Source organism: Terrapene carolina, unplaced genomic scaffold, assembly GCF_002925995.2.
Source record: "Terrapene carolina triunguis isolate 2854851 unplaced genomic scaffold, T_m_triunguis-2.0 Scaffold42, whole genome shotgun sequence".
NCBI classification, from domain to species: Eukaryota; Metazoa; Chordata; order Testudines; family Emydidae; genus Terrapene; species Terrapene triunguis.
The window spans coordinates 72,194,926-72,212,283 of NW_020664393.1; the positions used below are offsets into that span (position 1 = coordinate 72,194,926).

Genomic DNA, 17,358 nt, shown 5'->3' on the forward strand with positions numbered 1-17,358 from the left:
CCCTGTTACTTAGAGGTTGCACTGCTCATGTGGTTAGGGGGTGCACGGAGTTAGAAGGTGCATTGTTCTGGTAGGCAGTATACGGTGGAGTGAGGCGTTAGCTGCCTTGCCCTGGTAGTTTTGGGGTGTCTGGGATGTCAATGGAGAAGCGGGTTCAGTGGGTGCTAAGGAGTGTATGACTGTTGTGGGGGGCATTAATGGAGAGGCATTGTGGGTGGTTAGGAGATGGTGGTGTGAATGGAGGATAGTTAAATGATGCCTGCGGTGGTTGAGAGTGTACGCTTGCTAATGGGAGGCGTCAGCCTGTGCATTGCCTGGTGGTTGGGGGTGCCCGGTCGTTATAGGGGGTGGGTAGTTAGTTGCTGCACTGCCTTGTGGCGAGGGCGTGTGTGGTTGTTAAATGAGAATTAAGGATTCCTTTTTCCTTGTGGCTAGGGGTGTACTGCTAGCAAGGGGGGGGCTGCTCGAAGGGAGGTGGCCCTGCGGGTCAGGGGTCTATGCAGTGCCCAGTGGAATGAGAGGATGCAGTGCCCATTGCCCTGGTGCCTAAGGGGCACGGTTGTTTGTGAGGGACTCCTAAGGGGTGCACAGTCGTTGTGGGGGCACATGGGTGTTAAAGGGGGCCGAGAGAGGACACACAGCCCTTGCTGCAGGGGGTGTATAACTGTTCACGGGAGGGGGGGAGCGGCAGGCTCGCCTGGCCCTGGTCGCTAGCGGAGGAGGCTGCAGGGCACACCGAGCGTGTGTGTGTGTTGGTGGGGGGGGGGTCTTACCTTGAATGCCACCGGGAGGGTCTTGTTGCAGCGCCAGTGCGAGGGCAGCACGGAGCACAGGAAGTTCGGGCTGTCGGTCCGGACCAGCTCGGCGGGGTGATCGGCGATGATCTCCACCATGGTGCGGTTATCGTGGGGGCGCAGCCTGGGCACGGCCGCCGCCGCCTCTTGCTGCTGCTGCTGCTGCTGGGCTGCCACTACCGGGCTCACTTCGCTCATCTTGCCGGGCTGCAGGCTGCTGGAGGGGGGGCTGAACCTCCGGCTGGTGCTGGGATCTACGGGAATACGCATCACAACAGCCACAAGTTAGCGAGCTGAGGGGGCGGTGGGGGGGTCACTGGAGGAGGCGTGTAGTGGGGGGGTGAAAAAAGGGGTGAATGGAGAAGTGGAGGGGAGAGGACGGGGAGGAAAGCGCAGGAGCGGGTTAAATGCAGGAGGGGGGGAAATCACAGCTAAAAAAAGGGGGTGATGTGGCTGATTTGGGGGCGAGTCTGCAGCCTGGAGGAATGGGGGGCACAGTGTCTGGCTGTGGGATCCTAGGGCTGCCCCCCTCTTAGCAAAGCCCAGCTGGAAACTGCATGGTCCCGGGTGCTGCAAACAGAGCTTCTCCTGCTTCCTTCCTTGTTCAGTCTCTCTTGCTCTTTTCCCTTCCCTCCTTCCAGCCACCGCGTCTTCCCTCAAGGGCTCGGGGTTTCCTTCTTTTCTGTCTTTCCTTTTGTCTTTCCTCTTCTCCTTTTGGATTTTTAAAGGTTGCCCGGGAGAGGTAAAGCCGCTGCTGATTTCAGCTCCCTGGGTTGTTGCTGTTTGCAGGAGAAGCAGCAGCGAGAAGAGGAGGGTAGGTTTCAGCTACTGAGAGGGGGTGCTAAGGGGAATGTCCCGTTTTCCTCCAAGGAAGTCTTCCCCCTCCACAAAAAAATCTTGATCGGAGAAAGTTTAGATGCCAAGTGACTTCTCGGCTTTTCCGATTATTAGTTTTTGCTTCAGGAGGGAGAGGGGGCTGGGGTGGGGGGTAAAAAGTTTTGAAAAGTGTCTCTGCAAAGCTGTTTCCCTTCCCCCAAAGCTACTTCAGCACAAACAAGAAAGTTCTCGGGGTTTTAGCCAGAAAAAAAAAACGTAGTCAAAATACTAATAATTAAAAGAGAAACATTAGGAGGCTGCGTAAGGACGAGCAGGGCTTTTTTAAAAAGTTCAGACTTCCGACTCCCGGAAAAATAAGAGGGAAGAATAGACAGAAGCAGTTGTCAGGCTGTTTTCTAAAATACGCTCAAGTAACTTGTTGGAAAAGGGAGCTTTGGTGCACTCCGGTTCCTTGTAATTAAGTCGCGGCTATGTCCTAGTCCGTTCAGTCGAATAGACCAACAAAAATCTTTATTTTTCTTCCCTTGATTAATAACAACAACAAAAAAGCTACTTAATTTTTTTCTGAAAAACTGGTTTTAAAAAACTTCTTTTGGGTCCCAAAAGTTGAGGTCGGGGAGGATGAAGGAGCCGGGGGGAAAAAAAAGCCTCCGTTGTTGGGGTTTTTTTTTTTGGTCCTAAATGTGGTTTTTTGGAGGCTGGGATTTCTAATGATTAGGGTTTTGTGGTTTATATATACAGGACTCTCTGGCTACGGCGATCGTTATGCTGATGAGAGTCAGCAGCACGTGGTGTCTCAACCCCGTCCTCATACTTCTGCAGCCTTCAAAATAAATAAAACAATGTGCATCCCCCACAGAAGAAGGAGCTTTGCTTTCAGGCGATCTCCCCCACCCGGGGACAGGACTAGAGGGAATGACAGGACTGTCTCCGATCTGTACTTCTCTCCGGGTTTTTCCATTAACACATTTTTTGTTTGTTTTGAAAAAAGCCTGGACTATCTGGTTTGCCAACTAATAATACTTAATAATTTGGTGCCAAAGGGTTTTTTTGTTGTTGTTGCTAAGACCCTGTCAGTCTAAAGCCTAAAACATTTCCTTGAATAAATGAAAGCTAGAAAACCCGCCCTTCAGACTATTAAGGTAAAGAGAGTCTGGTTTGTTTTCGCCCTTAAAAAAAAAGGCAGATCTTATTAAAAACAATTTACATACCCAATAGTAAAAAAGTGTCAACGCCTCCCAGAGCAGATAACAACCTATCAAAACTCTCCCTCGAACTTACTTCGAGGTGCCACTTCCACCTTCTTGTACAAAGTAAGCGCTGTGGGTGGGGGGGTTAGCTGCGCGAAGTGCCGGTGTGGTTTGGGGTGATGGGAGGGGGGCTCCGCTTATGGTGCCTTTATGCAGCTTTTTCGCACACAATTCTGGGAGCATTTTCAGCACCATAAAACAAGTCTTTGGCCTTCCCCCGACGCTTTCCCCCCTTCCCCATGAAAAAACCTGCGTGTACCCAGGTAAATGATCCGAAAGCACACGTCTTAGAGACCCAGACCACAACACTCTCCTCTCTGCGCTTTATTCCAGCTGTAGCTTCTGCTGCCGGCGTGTTTTCACAATAGGGTCTGTGTCAACTTTCGAAACCAACCCGCAGTGCTACACATAGCGCATACATAAAATGATCCTCTCTGACGATTAACACAAGATTGAGTTATTCCCCACTACAACCACCGTCGCCTGTTATCTGACAAACATTAAAAAGGAAGGTGAAACTTCCGGAGCTTTGGTCTTTATTTATTTACTTACTTGCAATTAAAATGTTCAAAAGGATCTTTTTTTCGGTCACATGGGAGAGCTCTCGCTCTGTATACCGCTAAATGTGGTTGGCAACTCTGTGCTCTTGTCTGCAATAGCACACGTCCTTGAAGGAAATGCAGCGGATGACATGTATTTGTTTATTATTTTCATTCTACCTCTTTTTTCCATGGTTAATATGTTTGATAATAACCCCTGATCACCCGGGACGATCTTAGGTTTTTTTCTCTGTATACTTGTCAAATACGAAGTGGTGGTGATGGGGAGTTTACTATTCCTACGTGGACATATAAGTATGATGAATAAGTGCTCCCATACTTACCAACAAAACGGGCAAGATCCTGTCCAAAAGGAGAAGTGTGCACAGTGCCCCGAAATGGGGAATTTAACACAATCTGCAAGGAGCTGAGTAATTTAAAGGTTTTCAGAGCTCAAATAGAGTTGCAATACAGTCAAATATTTTAAAATAGTTATTTTTGGTACTATGTTTATTATTGTGCTTTTTAACACCTTCCTTTTAGATGAGGGATAACATTTTCCATTAGGTAGAGGGTACAGGTGTTGGGCAGAAAAGAAAAAGTTAACAGGAACCGTATGTTTCCAAGTACAGAATTAATTTGACAGTAGTTATTTCAGTATTTTTTTAAAATAAGAAGATACATTTCCTCTTTTAATTAGTCACATCAGTATTTTTGCAGTTGCCTCCCTCCATACTAAAATTTAAAAAGTTAGTTAGGATAAATCAAAAGAAGTTATAGGAAGTAACCAGTGTAAGGTCACTTAAAATAGTCTATAGTTAGTTATAATTTTTCCACTGACCACCCTAACAAAGTTTCAGGTACCTGGCACAGCTGATTTTTAGTCTCCTTGCAAAAATGTCTTTCTGCTTAACTTTTACACATTTAACTGGAACTTGCTAAAGCCTGGAACAGATCACAACTCAGAGCACTAGAATTTTATTGAAATTGTTATGGACACCTTAATAAAACTACCCATAATGTTTATGGACCAGCATAAAGGCTGTCTGGGATTCTTTTTATATGTCCTTTATGCTATGGTCTGAATTATATGAAACTTTGGCTTGGATTTGGCTGAAAGACACTTGGGCAGTGGTTCTCAAACTTTTGTACTGGTGACCCCTTTCACACAGCAAGTCTATGAGTGCGACCCCCCCCCCTTAGAAATTAAAAACACATTTTTTAATATTTAACTCTATTATAAATGCTGGACATGAAACGGGGCTTGGGGGTGGAGGCTGACAGCTCGCGACCCCCCATGTAATAACCTCATGACCCCCTGAGGGGTCACGACCCCCAGTTTGAGAACCCCTGCACTTGGGGCAACCCTACCCTCCAGCTTTCTTCCGCTTCCACTTCAGAAGGGCTCATAATTTTAGCATAGGTTGAAAAGTGGATCACATTTTAAGAGGTTAGAGAGCCATAGGAGTTTAGAGAAAAAATGTTTTTTTAAAAGATTATGTATTAAAAAAACCTCCAGACCCACTTTATAAAATAAGATTTTAATGAGTGCATCTGTGATTGCTGCAAAAGCAACTTTGATGGTCTTTTAGCTCTTTTACTTTTAACTGTGTTACAAATACAGCTGTACTATATGGAAGCGTTTTGCTAGAAAAACACATTTTAACTGGCTTAGTATCTATTTAATTTTAAATTGGTAAAATTTGGACCCAGTAATCTCTGGACCTATCAATAATCTCCTGGTATAAACATTATCTGATTAAGGTAGAAAATAATTGATAAATGTTGAATGTTTCTGTACTGAATGATGTTTCATAAAAATATTTGTTTTGATGCTAGTTTGCTTGACTGGAATGTGCTGTAATCATGATACATATTGAACCTCTTATAACCTTCTCTATATGAGTGCATAGCCTTGATGGAAAATAGAATAAATTAATGTGTTTAACAGGTTTATTATTGTATCAGATATTTTGTGAGTCATTATAGCAATGTCAGCAATTACTGCTATAGTTAAGTACTTGCCAGTATTTTCTTTCCAAATTCCACCTTCCAGGAGTTTCTAACTCACTCATGAAAATACAAATCAGGCTGAAATGTGGTGTGACATTAGGGTAGTCCTGATCCCACTGATGTCAATGCCCAAACTTCTACAGACTTCAGTGGGAGCATGATGAGGCCCAATGTCTCATGGCAACACTTTGCTTTCATTGTGGTTACAAATTGACTACTTGTCCAGCTATTCTTTGCACTTAAAAGTATGTCAGGTAGAGTGGCTCAGAACTTACAGACATCTGTTTGATAGATTTGGTTGATTCATTGTTTACTGTGCTAAGGAGAACAGATTTCAGAAGTACAAACACAGTATTACAAGAGTACATAGACTCCTTCAGTCTCTTTATTTTAGCTATCATGTCCCTGACCCATTGATTTATGACTGAAATACAAGAAAATTCTATGCTATCCTGAAATGTGCTGTAAGCATTTTATATCTCAGCACAGTACAATGTTTCTATAGTGTTTACAATTTCTGGCAGTACCATAGACAGTCAAGTCTGAAAGACAGAATAGAAAATGACTACATAAAACAATAATTGATTGACATCTATAACATTATTGTTTCACACATTATTTTCTATTGGTAGGAAGAGACAACTGTTAGTTGGGATTCTTGGGTTCTATGCAGGGATTGCCATTTACTCACTGTGTGACCTTAGTAACTGGCAAGTCACTTAACATCTCTGTGCTTCAGTTTACCCATGCGTAGAATGGGGATAACAATAGTTACCTCACTTGGATGTTGTGAGATTTAAATAATTATTGTCATTATTGTCATGATTGTGATAAAGTCATTTGAAATCCAAAGATGAAAGGGGCTATGTTAGTGCAAAGTATTATTAATAAGTTTTCTTTGTTGATAATAATAAACCAGTTGTATCAATAATGAAAAATATTGTGATCTTATTCCTACTGGCTTTATTAGGCTCAGTTGCTCTCTGAAAGTTTGACCAGAATAGATGTTGGTTTCTCAACAGCATGCTCTAAAATGCACATAAACTGAAAAAAATGTAGATAATTGTCAAAGACTGGATTCTTCCCCACCCCCCACCCAGTTTGTTTCTGCTTGTCCAGAAAAGGGTTGTTGCAAATTTAGGTCTCAATCCCCCTCCCGGAGTTCCCTTTTTTTTTCAATGAGGATAAAATGTTAAACAGTCACATTAGTAGATTCTAGTGGAGGATTGTGGCCCTAACTATTACTCTATAATGACATATCAAAGAACAAGTGTGGACTATGTTTTCTCTCTGGAGGACAAAGTCTGAGCTCTGGATTTTGATTACAGAAATTTTTATTTTGGTCGCTCTGTGTCAGGTAAATCATACTGTTGCTTTGCTTGGTCCAAAACAAACAATGCTCTCCCCCCCCCCCAATACAATTATGGAGAGTTAAGGTTAAAACTGGTTTTCCATAACAAGGACAATTTTGCTATCCCTCCCCCGCACTGATCCTTCTCACAAGTTCTCTGTGAATAAATAAATCCATCTGAAATTCTACATCCTGATTTTATTGCCAAGGTAGAACTTTTCTGGAAAGCTTCAGACAAATTGGACAAATTATTTTAGAGCTATGAGGGTTAAACAAAATTAGGGTTCACATTTTCCTAACTTTTTTTTGTTCATGTGTTTAAAAAAAACCCAACAGATTGAAATAGAAACTTCACAATTTGACCATAGTGAGGACTAGTGCCTCAGACTAATTGCAGGGAGTGGAGGTGTAATTGTTAGTAATTAAAAGGGGTTTAATGTGTATACATTGGGAATCTTGCAGAGTTCCTAAATTTTGCATGCTGGTTTTTAAGAGTCTAATGAAGTCCACTCCAGTCAGATACAAGCTCCATAAAGCTCACACAGGAGATACTGTGAGACTAAAGTTAATTAGATGTGTGTGTGCAGGAGGATTGTTTTCAGTATCGCAACCACAAGCATTCAAAAACCATGAGTCAGACCCCCCCAAAATTATGAGATTTCCTAAAAACCATGAGATTTCAAAATAATAAACTTTGGAGTCTTTTTATTTGTCCTGTTATGTTGGAGCATTTTACTGTTTTAAAACTTTAGGATTACTGTTTTAAAACTTTTCTCCAGCACCAGGAGGGCTGGAAATGTACTTTTAGGGGAGAAAAATTAAAACTGAGATTCTTAGTTAATAACATGATTCCAGCAGCTGGGGCTTTAGGAAAAACACCAAATAATGTGAGACTTGTGATAAAAATTGCAAGACTTGGCAACACTGATTCCTATTGGGTGGTACATTGCAGGGATGAAATATGAAAATAAAGCTTGTAGTAATGAAAGTGTGGGGTAAAGTGCACACATGGTATATACTAAACCAGCTCATTGCTAGGGAACTGCGAAGGTTATACTACCTCTGATCTCCCCACTCAAACGTCTCCCCAATGATGCAGAGAGCACAGCCAGGCCAAACCTCAGAAACCAGACTGTAATTTTGTTTATGACATCACACTTACAGCGTGTCTTGATCCTCCAAAATGCTGAACACTGGTCTGAATATAGGAAAGCACCTGTGTGCTCAAAGTTAAGCATGTGCTTAAGTGCTTTGCTGGATGGAGGCCAGAATGCTCAGCATCTTTCAGGTTCAAGCCCTTTGTGGATCATTGTGGAGATGATATCAAGAGGATATCAACGTCAACACAGAAAGAAGCCAAAAGACCAGTGACAACAGCATAAGAGATTCTGTTCCCATGTGAATATGCCTTGTAATAAAGAGCAAAAAATAAAGAAAATATTATAAATGAAGCTGGCAGCAACACCTATAATTAAGATCGCCTAACTTCCTCCATTATAAGACCTGTTTTCAGTTGCCTATAACTTTGCCAAATTTTAAAGTTCATTTGGGCTGAAATTTTCCATGCTGGGGGTGTGCCTCGGGCAGAATTTTTTGGTAAGTTTCCGCGAGAACAGTTCAGCCATTTCCAAGAACAATGTTAGGAGACAACACATTGTTTTACAATCATCAAAAAATTCTCCCAACCATCATGGTGAGGAGCTCTAACACACCCAAATTTTGGAGATGGAATTTGAAATTTTGCTGGGGTTCACCCTGCAGTCAGTGAAGTGCCTTTTGATATCCCTGTGAGAATCTACTCAAGCTTGGCTTAATTTCAAGCTTCTGAAAATCATTTTTTGCACATACCTGTAGAGACTTAGTGACTGACAACTAAATTATACAAAGATTTCATAGGAATTGTTAGGCTATATCAGACCTGTGGGCGGTCTAGTCCAATATCCTGTCTCCAACAGTGGTCAGCACCAGATGCTTCAGAATAAGGTACAAGAAACCCCTCAGCAGGCTGATATGGGATAATTTATCCCTCCAGGAAGGTCTCATCCTAATCCCTAATAGTTTGAAAAATATTATCAGAATGTCTGTCAGCAGTTCAGTTTTCAACCTTGCTTTCAGAAGTTTATAACTCAGCCATAAAAATTCCTTTCAGACTGAAATCCAGCATACGATGTCTCAGTCCAGAAGTCAGATTTTTTTTAAGTGAGCTGTTTTTAAGTTACAGAACTAGAAGAAAAAATAGTTTTACTAATTTGGGACACTTTACTCATTTAGCACTTTCATAACTCAGTAATAGATGTATTTTTCAAAAAGATAATTTGCAAGCTGTCTGCTTCAGGTGTAGATCAGGCCCTTCAATGAAACTCAAGAACTTAACCCCCCAAAGTCATTAACACTTGAAAGACAGATGCAAAGGAGATTCTATTTCTATGGGACTGATGTGAAATAACAGTTAATAATAGTAGGGTGTGTGCATGAAATAATATGAATAAAAACAGGCATTAGGGTCTAGGAGATGCATTTGGATTTAATACATTATCTAAATATATGTTTTTAAAAAGACCATGGGCCAAATCCTTCAGTCCTTACTTTTGCATCACCCACATTGTAGTCAATAGGCCAAATATTGGTTCTGTTCAAATCAAGAATCAACGTCCCTCTCCCAACACTCCGAGAGTCAGAAGAACGTGTCCCCCCAATAATCGTCAGTGAAGTCCGAAGCGCACTACACCAGATGAAGAAGGGAAAAGCTCCAGGCAAAGATGGAATAACATCAGAAATGATTTCCGCGGGAGGCGAAAAACTTTGGAAGGCCCTCGCTTTAAGATTCAGTCGATATCGCGAAGAAGGAAAAATACCATCAAGTTGGAGGGACTAGAATACCATCTTGCAGTACAAGGAGGGGGATCGAGAAAATCTTAAGAACTATCGCCCTATATGCCTGCTCTCTCATATCTATAAACTCTTTACAAAGGTGATAACGAACCGACTCTCGCAGAGTCTGGATGAACAACAGCCAAGAGAGCAGGCAGTATTTCGAAGAAATTTCAGCACGACCGACCATATATTTACCCTTAGCCAGCTTCTAGAAAGAGCGAGGGAATACAAACTCCAGCTGTGCATTGCTTTTGTCGACTATGAAAAGGCCTTCTATAGCGTCGAGTTCAACGCAATATTAAAGGCGCTCGCAGAGCAGGGCATTAATACGCAGTACATCAGTTTGTTGAAGGAAGCAAATACTGGATATACAACAGACATTAATCTCCTCCACATCCCAATCGAGAAAGGCGTAAAGCAAGGAGATACGATTTCACCAAAACTATTTACCGCCTGCCTTGAAATGGTTATGAACAAGATCAATTGGAGGAGTGGTGTTAATATAAATGGAGAACGATTATCTCATCTCAGATTCGCGGACGACATCGTACTAATTGCCGAAAGCACCAACCAACTGCAGAGCATGCTATGAAGACTTGGTTCTATAGAGCAGCATGAATAAAAGAGCTACACAGTGGGGATATCTATGAGGAACAAGGGAGCAGTGAAAGATGACTCCTAGGTTGTGAAGCAGAAGAAGGGCCACTTTCAGCTGCTCTTATAGGAGCATGGTAGTGCCCATTGCTATTATGCTTCCCCTTTTGATGGAGGATATATAGCAACCTTGCCCCTGCTCTGTCCCTGGAGTACTCTCAAACTGTCCCCTATTCCCTTCCTTCAGCAGTTTGGGGTTGGCATGATTTGCCCTACTGGGAACTTTGGTTGAGTAAATAATACAGGATACATCCTAAAAAATACTAATGACAACCCTTATTCATGCTGATGAGCGCTTATTTATGAGAGCAGGTTGGTTAATTTCAGTGAGTCTATTTGTGTGAATAAGTGCTCACCAATCTAAGTGTTGAACAGTTGGCCTCTAAGTATCTATATTTCAAAGCAGCATCAGTGCACTGTAAAATTGTACCCAAATTATTCATGTCTACATGTTTGGCGCACAGTGTTTTGTATCTATGTTTTTGTGCCCTACAACCAGCAGTTGTTTTGCAACTTCCATTTCCCAAACAAATCTGAATTTCTGCATGTGCAAAAATTTGTCACACAAAAAACTGCAGGTGCAATTTGAAAGGTTTGTTTAGAAAATTCAGGCCAAGGTATCCTTTCCCAAAGAGCTAATGTAATGCACTGAATAAAAAGTTCACATTTTAAAAAAGTATCAGAATATATACCAGTATAGATAAGGTCCATTACACTAAAGGGTTTAATCAGTAATGGTCAGATTCTACCACCCTTATTCATATGGTGTAGTACCTTACTCTGTGAGTAGTCCCATTGGTTTAGCTAGGAATTTTGACAGAATAGCGTACCACTCAGTGTAAGAGTGACAGTCAAGCCTTTAAGCATTTACCACTTGTGGTTATTCTGCATATACACTCATATTTCCGCATTTCTGTATCTAGATTGTTGCGGAGTGTTTGTGTGGTTTTGCTGCTGTACATATTTGCTCTGATTTAAAAAGCTGTAATTCTTGGGTCATTTTAATTGTGAGAAAATTGTGTTCCAACACTTTTTGACAATTGAAGGAAATGACAATAAAAAACTCTACTTGCTAAACACCACATGCATATTGCCACCGATATTTTTGCTAAATAAATTTGTGTGAGCTGCAGAAAGTAAACAAACTCCCTTCCTGGTAAGAAATCCATATGCTCTTTGAGTCATGCTTGTTTGGTCACTAGCTGAAGTCCACTAGGAGTTTTACTATTGCTATTGATTTTATGTGGAAGGCATTTAGATACTGCAGCAATGGATGGTAGTATAAAAGCCTGCTAGATAGACAGTTGATAGATCTGAAAAAACAAAGCCATTTTTTATATCTATTTATCATGAGCTTGTTGATGGGATATGACACATCCATACTGATTCAGAGAGGGAAAAAAGATGGTCAATGGCTAACCAGACAGATGCAATAATAATTCTTTTTAGTAATATGTTGTCTCATTTAAAAACCTGAGTGCTAGTCACAGCTTAATGCTACAAAAACAACAAGGAGTCCGGTGGCACCTTAAAGACTAACACATTTATTTGGGCATAAGCTTTCGTGGGTAAAAAACCTCACTTCTTCAGATGCTACAGTGATTAAGGCCTTTTGAGATAGATAAATAGATAGGTCTCATAACGAAAATTAATTAAGCCTCAAAACACGCTTGTCAGGTAGGTAAATATTATCAACACCAATTAAATATGGGGAAACTGATAGATACAGAAGTTAAGTTGCTCGCTCATGGTCACAGTGAGTTAGTTAGATCTGGGGACGATTTTCTGTTCTCCTAGTTCCTAGACTCGTGTTCTGCTCATTCGTCATTCTCCCGCCTGAATTTTATTATACGGATGCAATGAGATGTAATTGCTCAAAACAGTCATTGAAATCAAGTGATTAAATATTTCTCATATTAGTTATTTTAATAGGTATTTCCATGACAGACTTTTCAGAACTATTAAGGATAGCAGTTCTTCTGACTTACACCTATTTTACACCAGGATAATTCTGTTGATTTCAGTGATGTTACTCCTAATTTACCCTAGTGTGAGAGGTGAATCAGTCCCTTCCCATCTACGAAGTCTTTCTCATATAATACATGTAGGCAGTTTAAAACTAACATAAGGAAGTACTTCTTCACATGATGCACAGTCAACCTGTGGAACTCATTGCCAGGGGATGCTGTAAATGCCAAAAATATAACTGGGTTAAAAAAAGAATAAGAGAAGTTCATGGAGGATAGGTCAATCAATGGCTTTTAGCCAAGATGGTCAGGGATGCAAACCCATAATCTTGGTGTCCCTAAACCTCTTATTTAGCGTGTGCATAGTCGTCTAGCCAAGCAATGACATCTTCAGTGGCATGATGCAGTTCTTCTAGGCCACTGCTGAACCTAGTCAGCAGGCATTCATCGACAATGTGCGTCATCATCTCTGTTGCACCACAGCTGCACAAAGGGCTGTCACGAAGGCCCCAGCAATTGGATGACACCATAATGGGCAACGTGACGGCAAATGTGCAGACAGTGGTTTGGGGGCAATGGATCAGTGTCCTTGTTGCGCCACCTGCCAGTACCTGACAACAGTCAGGGAAGCTAATCATCCAACCAGCGAACCGAATTCCACAAGCACCAGCTCAACGAATCCCAGCACTGTTGTCACTGACAATCCCAACATGCAGCCCGGTGACTTCTATGTCATTGGTCCAGCTTTATGTGTGTTACAACTCAACGCGGAGGGTTTGTCGGCTGCCAAGTGTGATTTATCTAAACCTCTGACTGCTAGAAGCTGGGAATGGACAACGGGATGGATCACTTGATAAATTGCCCTGTTCTGGTCACTCCCACTGAAGCGTCTGGCTCCAGCCACTGTCAGAAGACAGGATACTGGGTTAGATGGGCTATTGGTCTGATTCAGTATGGATGTTCTGATGTTCGTTTTCTTCATATTGTCATTATAATACATGAAATTACCAATACAGTTAATCAGAAAAATCTACTTGAGAGTCAGGGGTTTTGAATGTAAAACAAGAGAATGTTGGGTGATGATCCTCTATCCTTACCTCATCCTAGTGTATTTCAGCCAATTTCAACCTTTTGTATTTCATGTGTTAACTCCCACTGAAAGTCCTGGGAATTCTCTGTGTAAAAATGCTGAAGGAGCAGATGATTTGCCATATCAGATTAGACCACTGATCACTTCCATTGACCCATTTATCTTCTCCATGATTCCTTGATCACCACACTATTCATCTAGGTTTTTGTACTTGCACTCATAACTGTAGTCTCTTGAGCTCCCTCCACTGAGAACCAAAGAACATTAAGTGGCTATTTCAAAGCCTAGCATGGTTTTATTCCACTGTTCCAACAGCCCGTCAGATTTTTTCCCCTTCATCTTCCCACTAGTGTTTCTTCCTTTTCTTTCTGTTTCTCGCTCCTGCTCTTTCTATGTCCTGCCTCTTCCCTCACACCTGGCTCTTGGATATTATTTATTGTTTGGATTTTAGTAGTGGCCACAATGTGCTAGGCGAAGTTCTCTCTCTCTCTCTCTCTCTCTCTCTCTCTCACACACACACACACACACACACATGCCACAATGTACTAGGCGATGTAGACTCACACACATACACACACGGAAGACAGTCCCAGCCCCAAGGAGCTTATGATTTAAGGCAGGCAATGTACACTGTGTGGGATAGCAGGATACAATCTCAGTATGTACAGTTTTGATACATATTATATACATTTTTGTATATACATTGGGATTGGTTTTTGTTTTTATTAAATTCACATCAACCAGACCCTACTGCCCCTCAGCCTGTTCATTATTAGTTGGCCAGTTTCTTGAAAGCATCATGGAAGAAGTGGGTCATGATGAGAGTTTTCCTTTTTGCATTTGGTGTTGCTATTGTGGCAAAGCTAAGCTAACACAAGAACAAGGGTGTACGGGGAGATTTTGGCAAATCAGTAAAGTGCCTGAAACCACTATGGCTTATTGCTAAAAGCAGCCTAGTCAGCAGTCTCAGCTTAACCAACACAGGAAGAGAGGGGTTTTTTGGGTGTCACAGAAAAGGCAGCTTGACCCCGCGTCCTTCCTGATAAGAATTGTGTTGAAGTTGCTGATACATGCATTTTAGGAGCGCAGGATGTGCCCCAGAAATGTCTATTGGGGCCTCAAGGCTGCAAACTCTGGAAAAACCCACACCTGGTTAATCAATAATCAGAAGGAACCTCTTGCTTGACCATTGAAACTGCTTACTTAACAAGTTTTCTTTAAGGGACATGTCATTCTATTACTAATGTATAAATAAGGGGGGAAAGTTTGAGGTAGTTGAACTTGTCTGGGACTCTTTTGAGACTTGTTTGGACTCTCCCTCTGGATACACCTTGCGGTCCCCACCGGCAGACGGAAGATTTGGGCACCGGAAGCCTGCTGCTGTGTCACTCGAGAGCCACACTCAGCTTTGGTAATTATCAAGGGTTGGGGGTGTTTTACTAATCTGTTGCAGACGTGTGTAAGTGCTTGAGACTAAGTAAAGTTTAGCTTTAAGTGAAAGCACTCTTGTGTTGTCCTGTTTGTGCCAGCCATCTGTCCGTCGGACGACCGTGTCTCCCCTGATCTATTTCCTGACACCACCTCGGACAGAGTAAAGTTACCAAGAGCTTTGGGTTGAAAGAACCCCGGGTAACAAGGGGACAGTCAATGAAATTGAAAGGCAACACTTTAAAAACTGATACAAGATAATTTTTTCTTTTATACATAACACATAATCAACACGTGGAACTCATTGACATCAAATATCCTTGAGGCCAGGAGCGGAGTAAGATTTAAAAACAGATTAGACATTTATATTTTACTTACATATTTATTTAGTCTGGGATTTTTAAAGAAGGCTAAGGGAGTTAGGAGCCCCAACTCCCACTGAAAATTCCATCTGTAGAAGTCTAAACATACACAAGGCATCTATTTAGCAGTCTAGATAGTTTTGACACAAATTACCACCAGAAATAAATCAGGAAATATCTAGAACAAGCAGCTAGCCTCATGAACAATCCCTCCAAATCTTTCCACTAACTTTAGTCACCATCAAGACCCTCATACTTCCAAATCTCTACTAAGCTGCAGCATGCCCTGAAAGTCAATATTTAAAATAATGAGAATATCCACAATTACGTCAAATAAGACTAAAATATTTTCAAAGGGTATATAAACCCTTACGCTTCACAGCATAAATCAACCACCAATTTATGAAGATTAGGAAGAAATATCCAGTGCAGCAGTTTATTGCAGAATTATCCTCTATGGGATTTTTTCCACCTTCCTCTGTAGCATCTGATAGCTGCCTCTGTCAGAGACAGGACAACCCACTATATGGACCACAGTACTTACACAACATAGCCCCATAAACTTCTTGTACTCATTCTTCACTTCCTTAGCCCCAAATGCCTGAGTGAATAGGTGAGTCTTACATCATGCCCTGAAGACCAAAAGAATTGGTCTCTGAGGAACCATAGGCCCTCAGCTAATCTGTGACAAATATGGCGTAAATTCCTTGATAATATAGAGCAGATGGAAGAACAGAGGAGAAAATATTCCAGAATCCAGCATTCTCGACTGGCTATGCCCTGCCTCAAGTCCTGGAGACTGTCAGTAAAAATGCCTCAACTGATCTCAGCTATTACACTGGTTCATGAGAAAGGAGATGGGGCATCTCATGTAGTCAGTACCAAACAAAACAGGTTTTGATAGATTTAAAGCAACACTTTGACCTGTTCACAATTTTAAAATTATACTTTATCTAATTTAATCTGTTCATCTAATCTGTTCAACAGCATTTCTAAAGTGCCTGTTATCATTGTACGGTGGTGCTGAATTGAAACTGGCAGAATGGAAATGGGGCAGAGTAGCACAAAAATAAAATGTATCCTATTCTGTTTCCCAGTCACATAAATGCTCAAAGTGCTATACGTGAGGAGCACCTTGTAAACAAAAGAAGGACTGTTTAGAAAAGAGGGAAGAATATTCTCAGGAGCTTTGTTAAAGGCAGTGATTTATATCCAAAAGAAAGGCAGAAATGTGTAATAGTACGCTGTGCATTATAATCCACAGGGTACTTTACACTGGAATCTTAGTGCTGAAATCTAAAACATAAGGGACACGTTATTCCCTTAGATACATATGCACAACTCTTCGTGAAGTCAAGGAGAGCTGTAGTCTTATATTTAATGGTGCAATTTGGCCCTAAATATTTCAACATTTATCGAGGAAAAAAATTGCTTCTCACCATCAGAGATAATCAACGCAGTTTCATCTGAAATGTAATGGACACAGAACACCATCTGACATCAGAATTAAAGAAATAAATGTTTTGGGAAGATGAGACTGTATACTCAGCGTTCTGTCTGCTCTGCATGGTCAAGTAACATTCATTTGTTTCAGGACGCTGAGGAAATTAAATCCTTAGCAACTTGTGGCTGATGTTATTTACTCTGAAGCCCAGGAGTAATTTGATGCAACTTCTCGGCACTGTTCCTGTGCTTCCAAAAATTACTGTTTTGAATGTCCTTAATTCTGGAAATTTTCATTCTACTAAACACAGGCCAGAAAGAAGTAATAGGGCTTTATGCAACTCTGCTTCTGTGAGCAGGGGGGAGCTGAGTCCTTTGGCTTATTCTCCCTACCCATCACAGGCCCACGGCCAGGGTCTATAGTAAGCCAGATGCATGAGTTGGGAAAGACAAGGGCTCAGAGTCCAGCTGCTCTCTGGGGCAAAGTCTGTCCCCAAATCCCTATTTTTTAAGGCTGAAGATTCTGAAATCTGAAAGTTTTGTTCAATCTACATTATATTCTAATTTGTATATTTGATTAATATCTTTTACTTCACTTACATAAAAGACAGTAAATGTCCTGATTACCAGAACTTAAATTGTTATTATAGTAATTGCTATGCTTCTGGCTGACTTTGGCACATCTCCTAGCTGGGCTCCTAGCTTGGGCTGCTCCATGCTCTGTGGTTGGAAGGAACTCTGGCTGGCTATGTTTGC

At 41.5% G+C, this 17,358-nt stretch overlaps 1 protein-coding gene across 2 annotated transcripts in view; it reads right to left on the reverse strand.

Moving 5' to 3' along the window:
- The window catches only part of RUNX2 (RUNX family transcription factor 2), a 191,491-nt gene that overhangs the window by 104,548 nt on the left and 69,585 nt on the right, over positions 1-17,358 (reverse strand). For both annotated transcript variants that reach the window (XM_024212812.3, XM_024212811.3), the window contains exon 3: positions 774-1,048. In XM_024212812.3, coding sequence (XP_024068580.1) covers positions 774-1,048 — 275 coding nt within the window. The remainder of the gene's footprint in view (positions 1-773; positions 1,049-17,358) is intronic.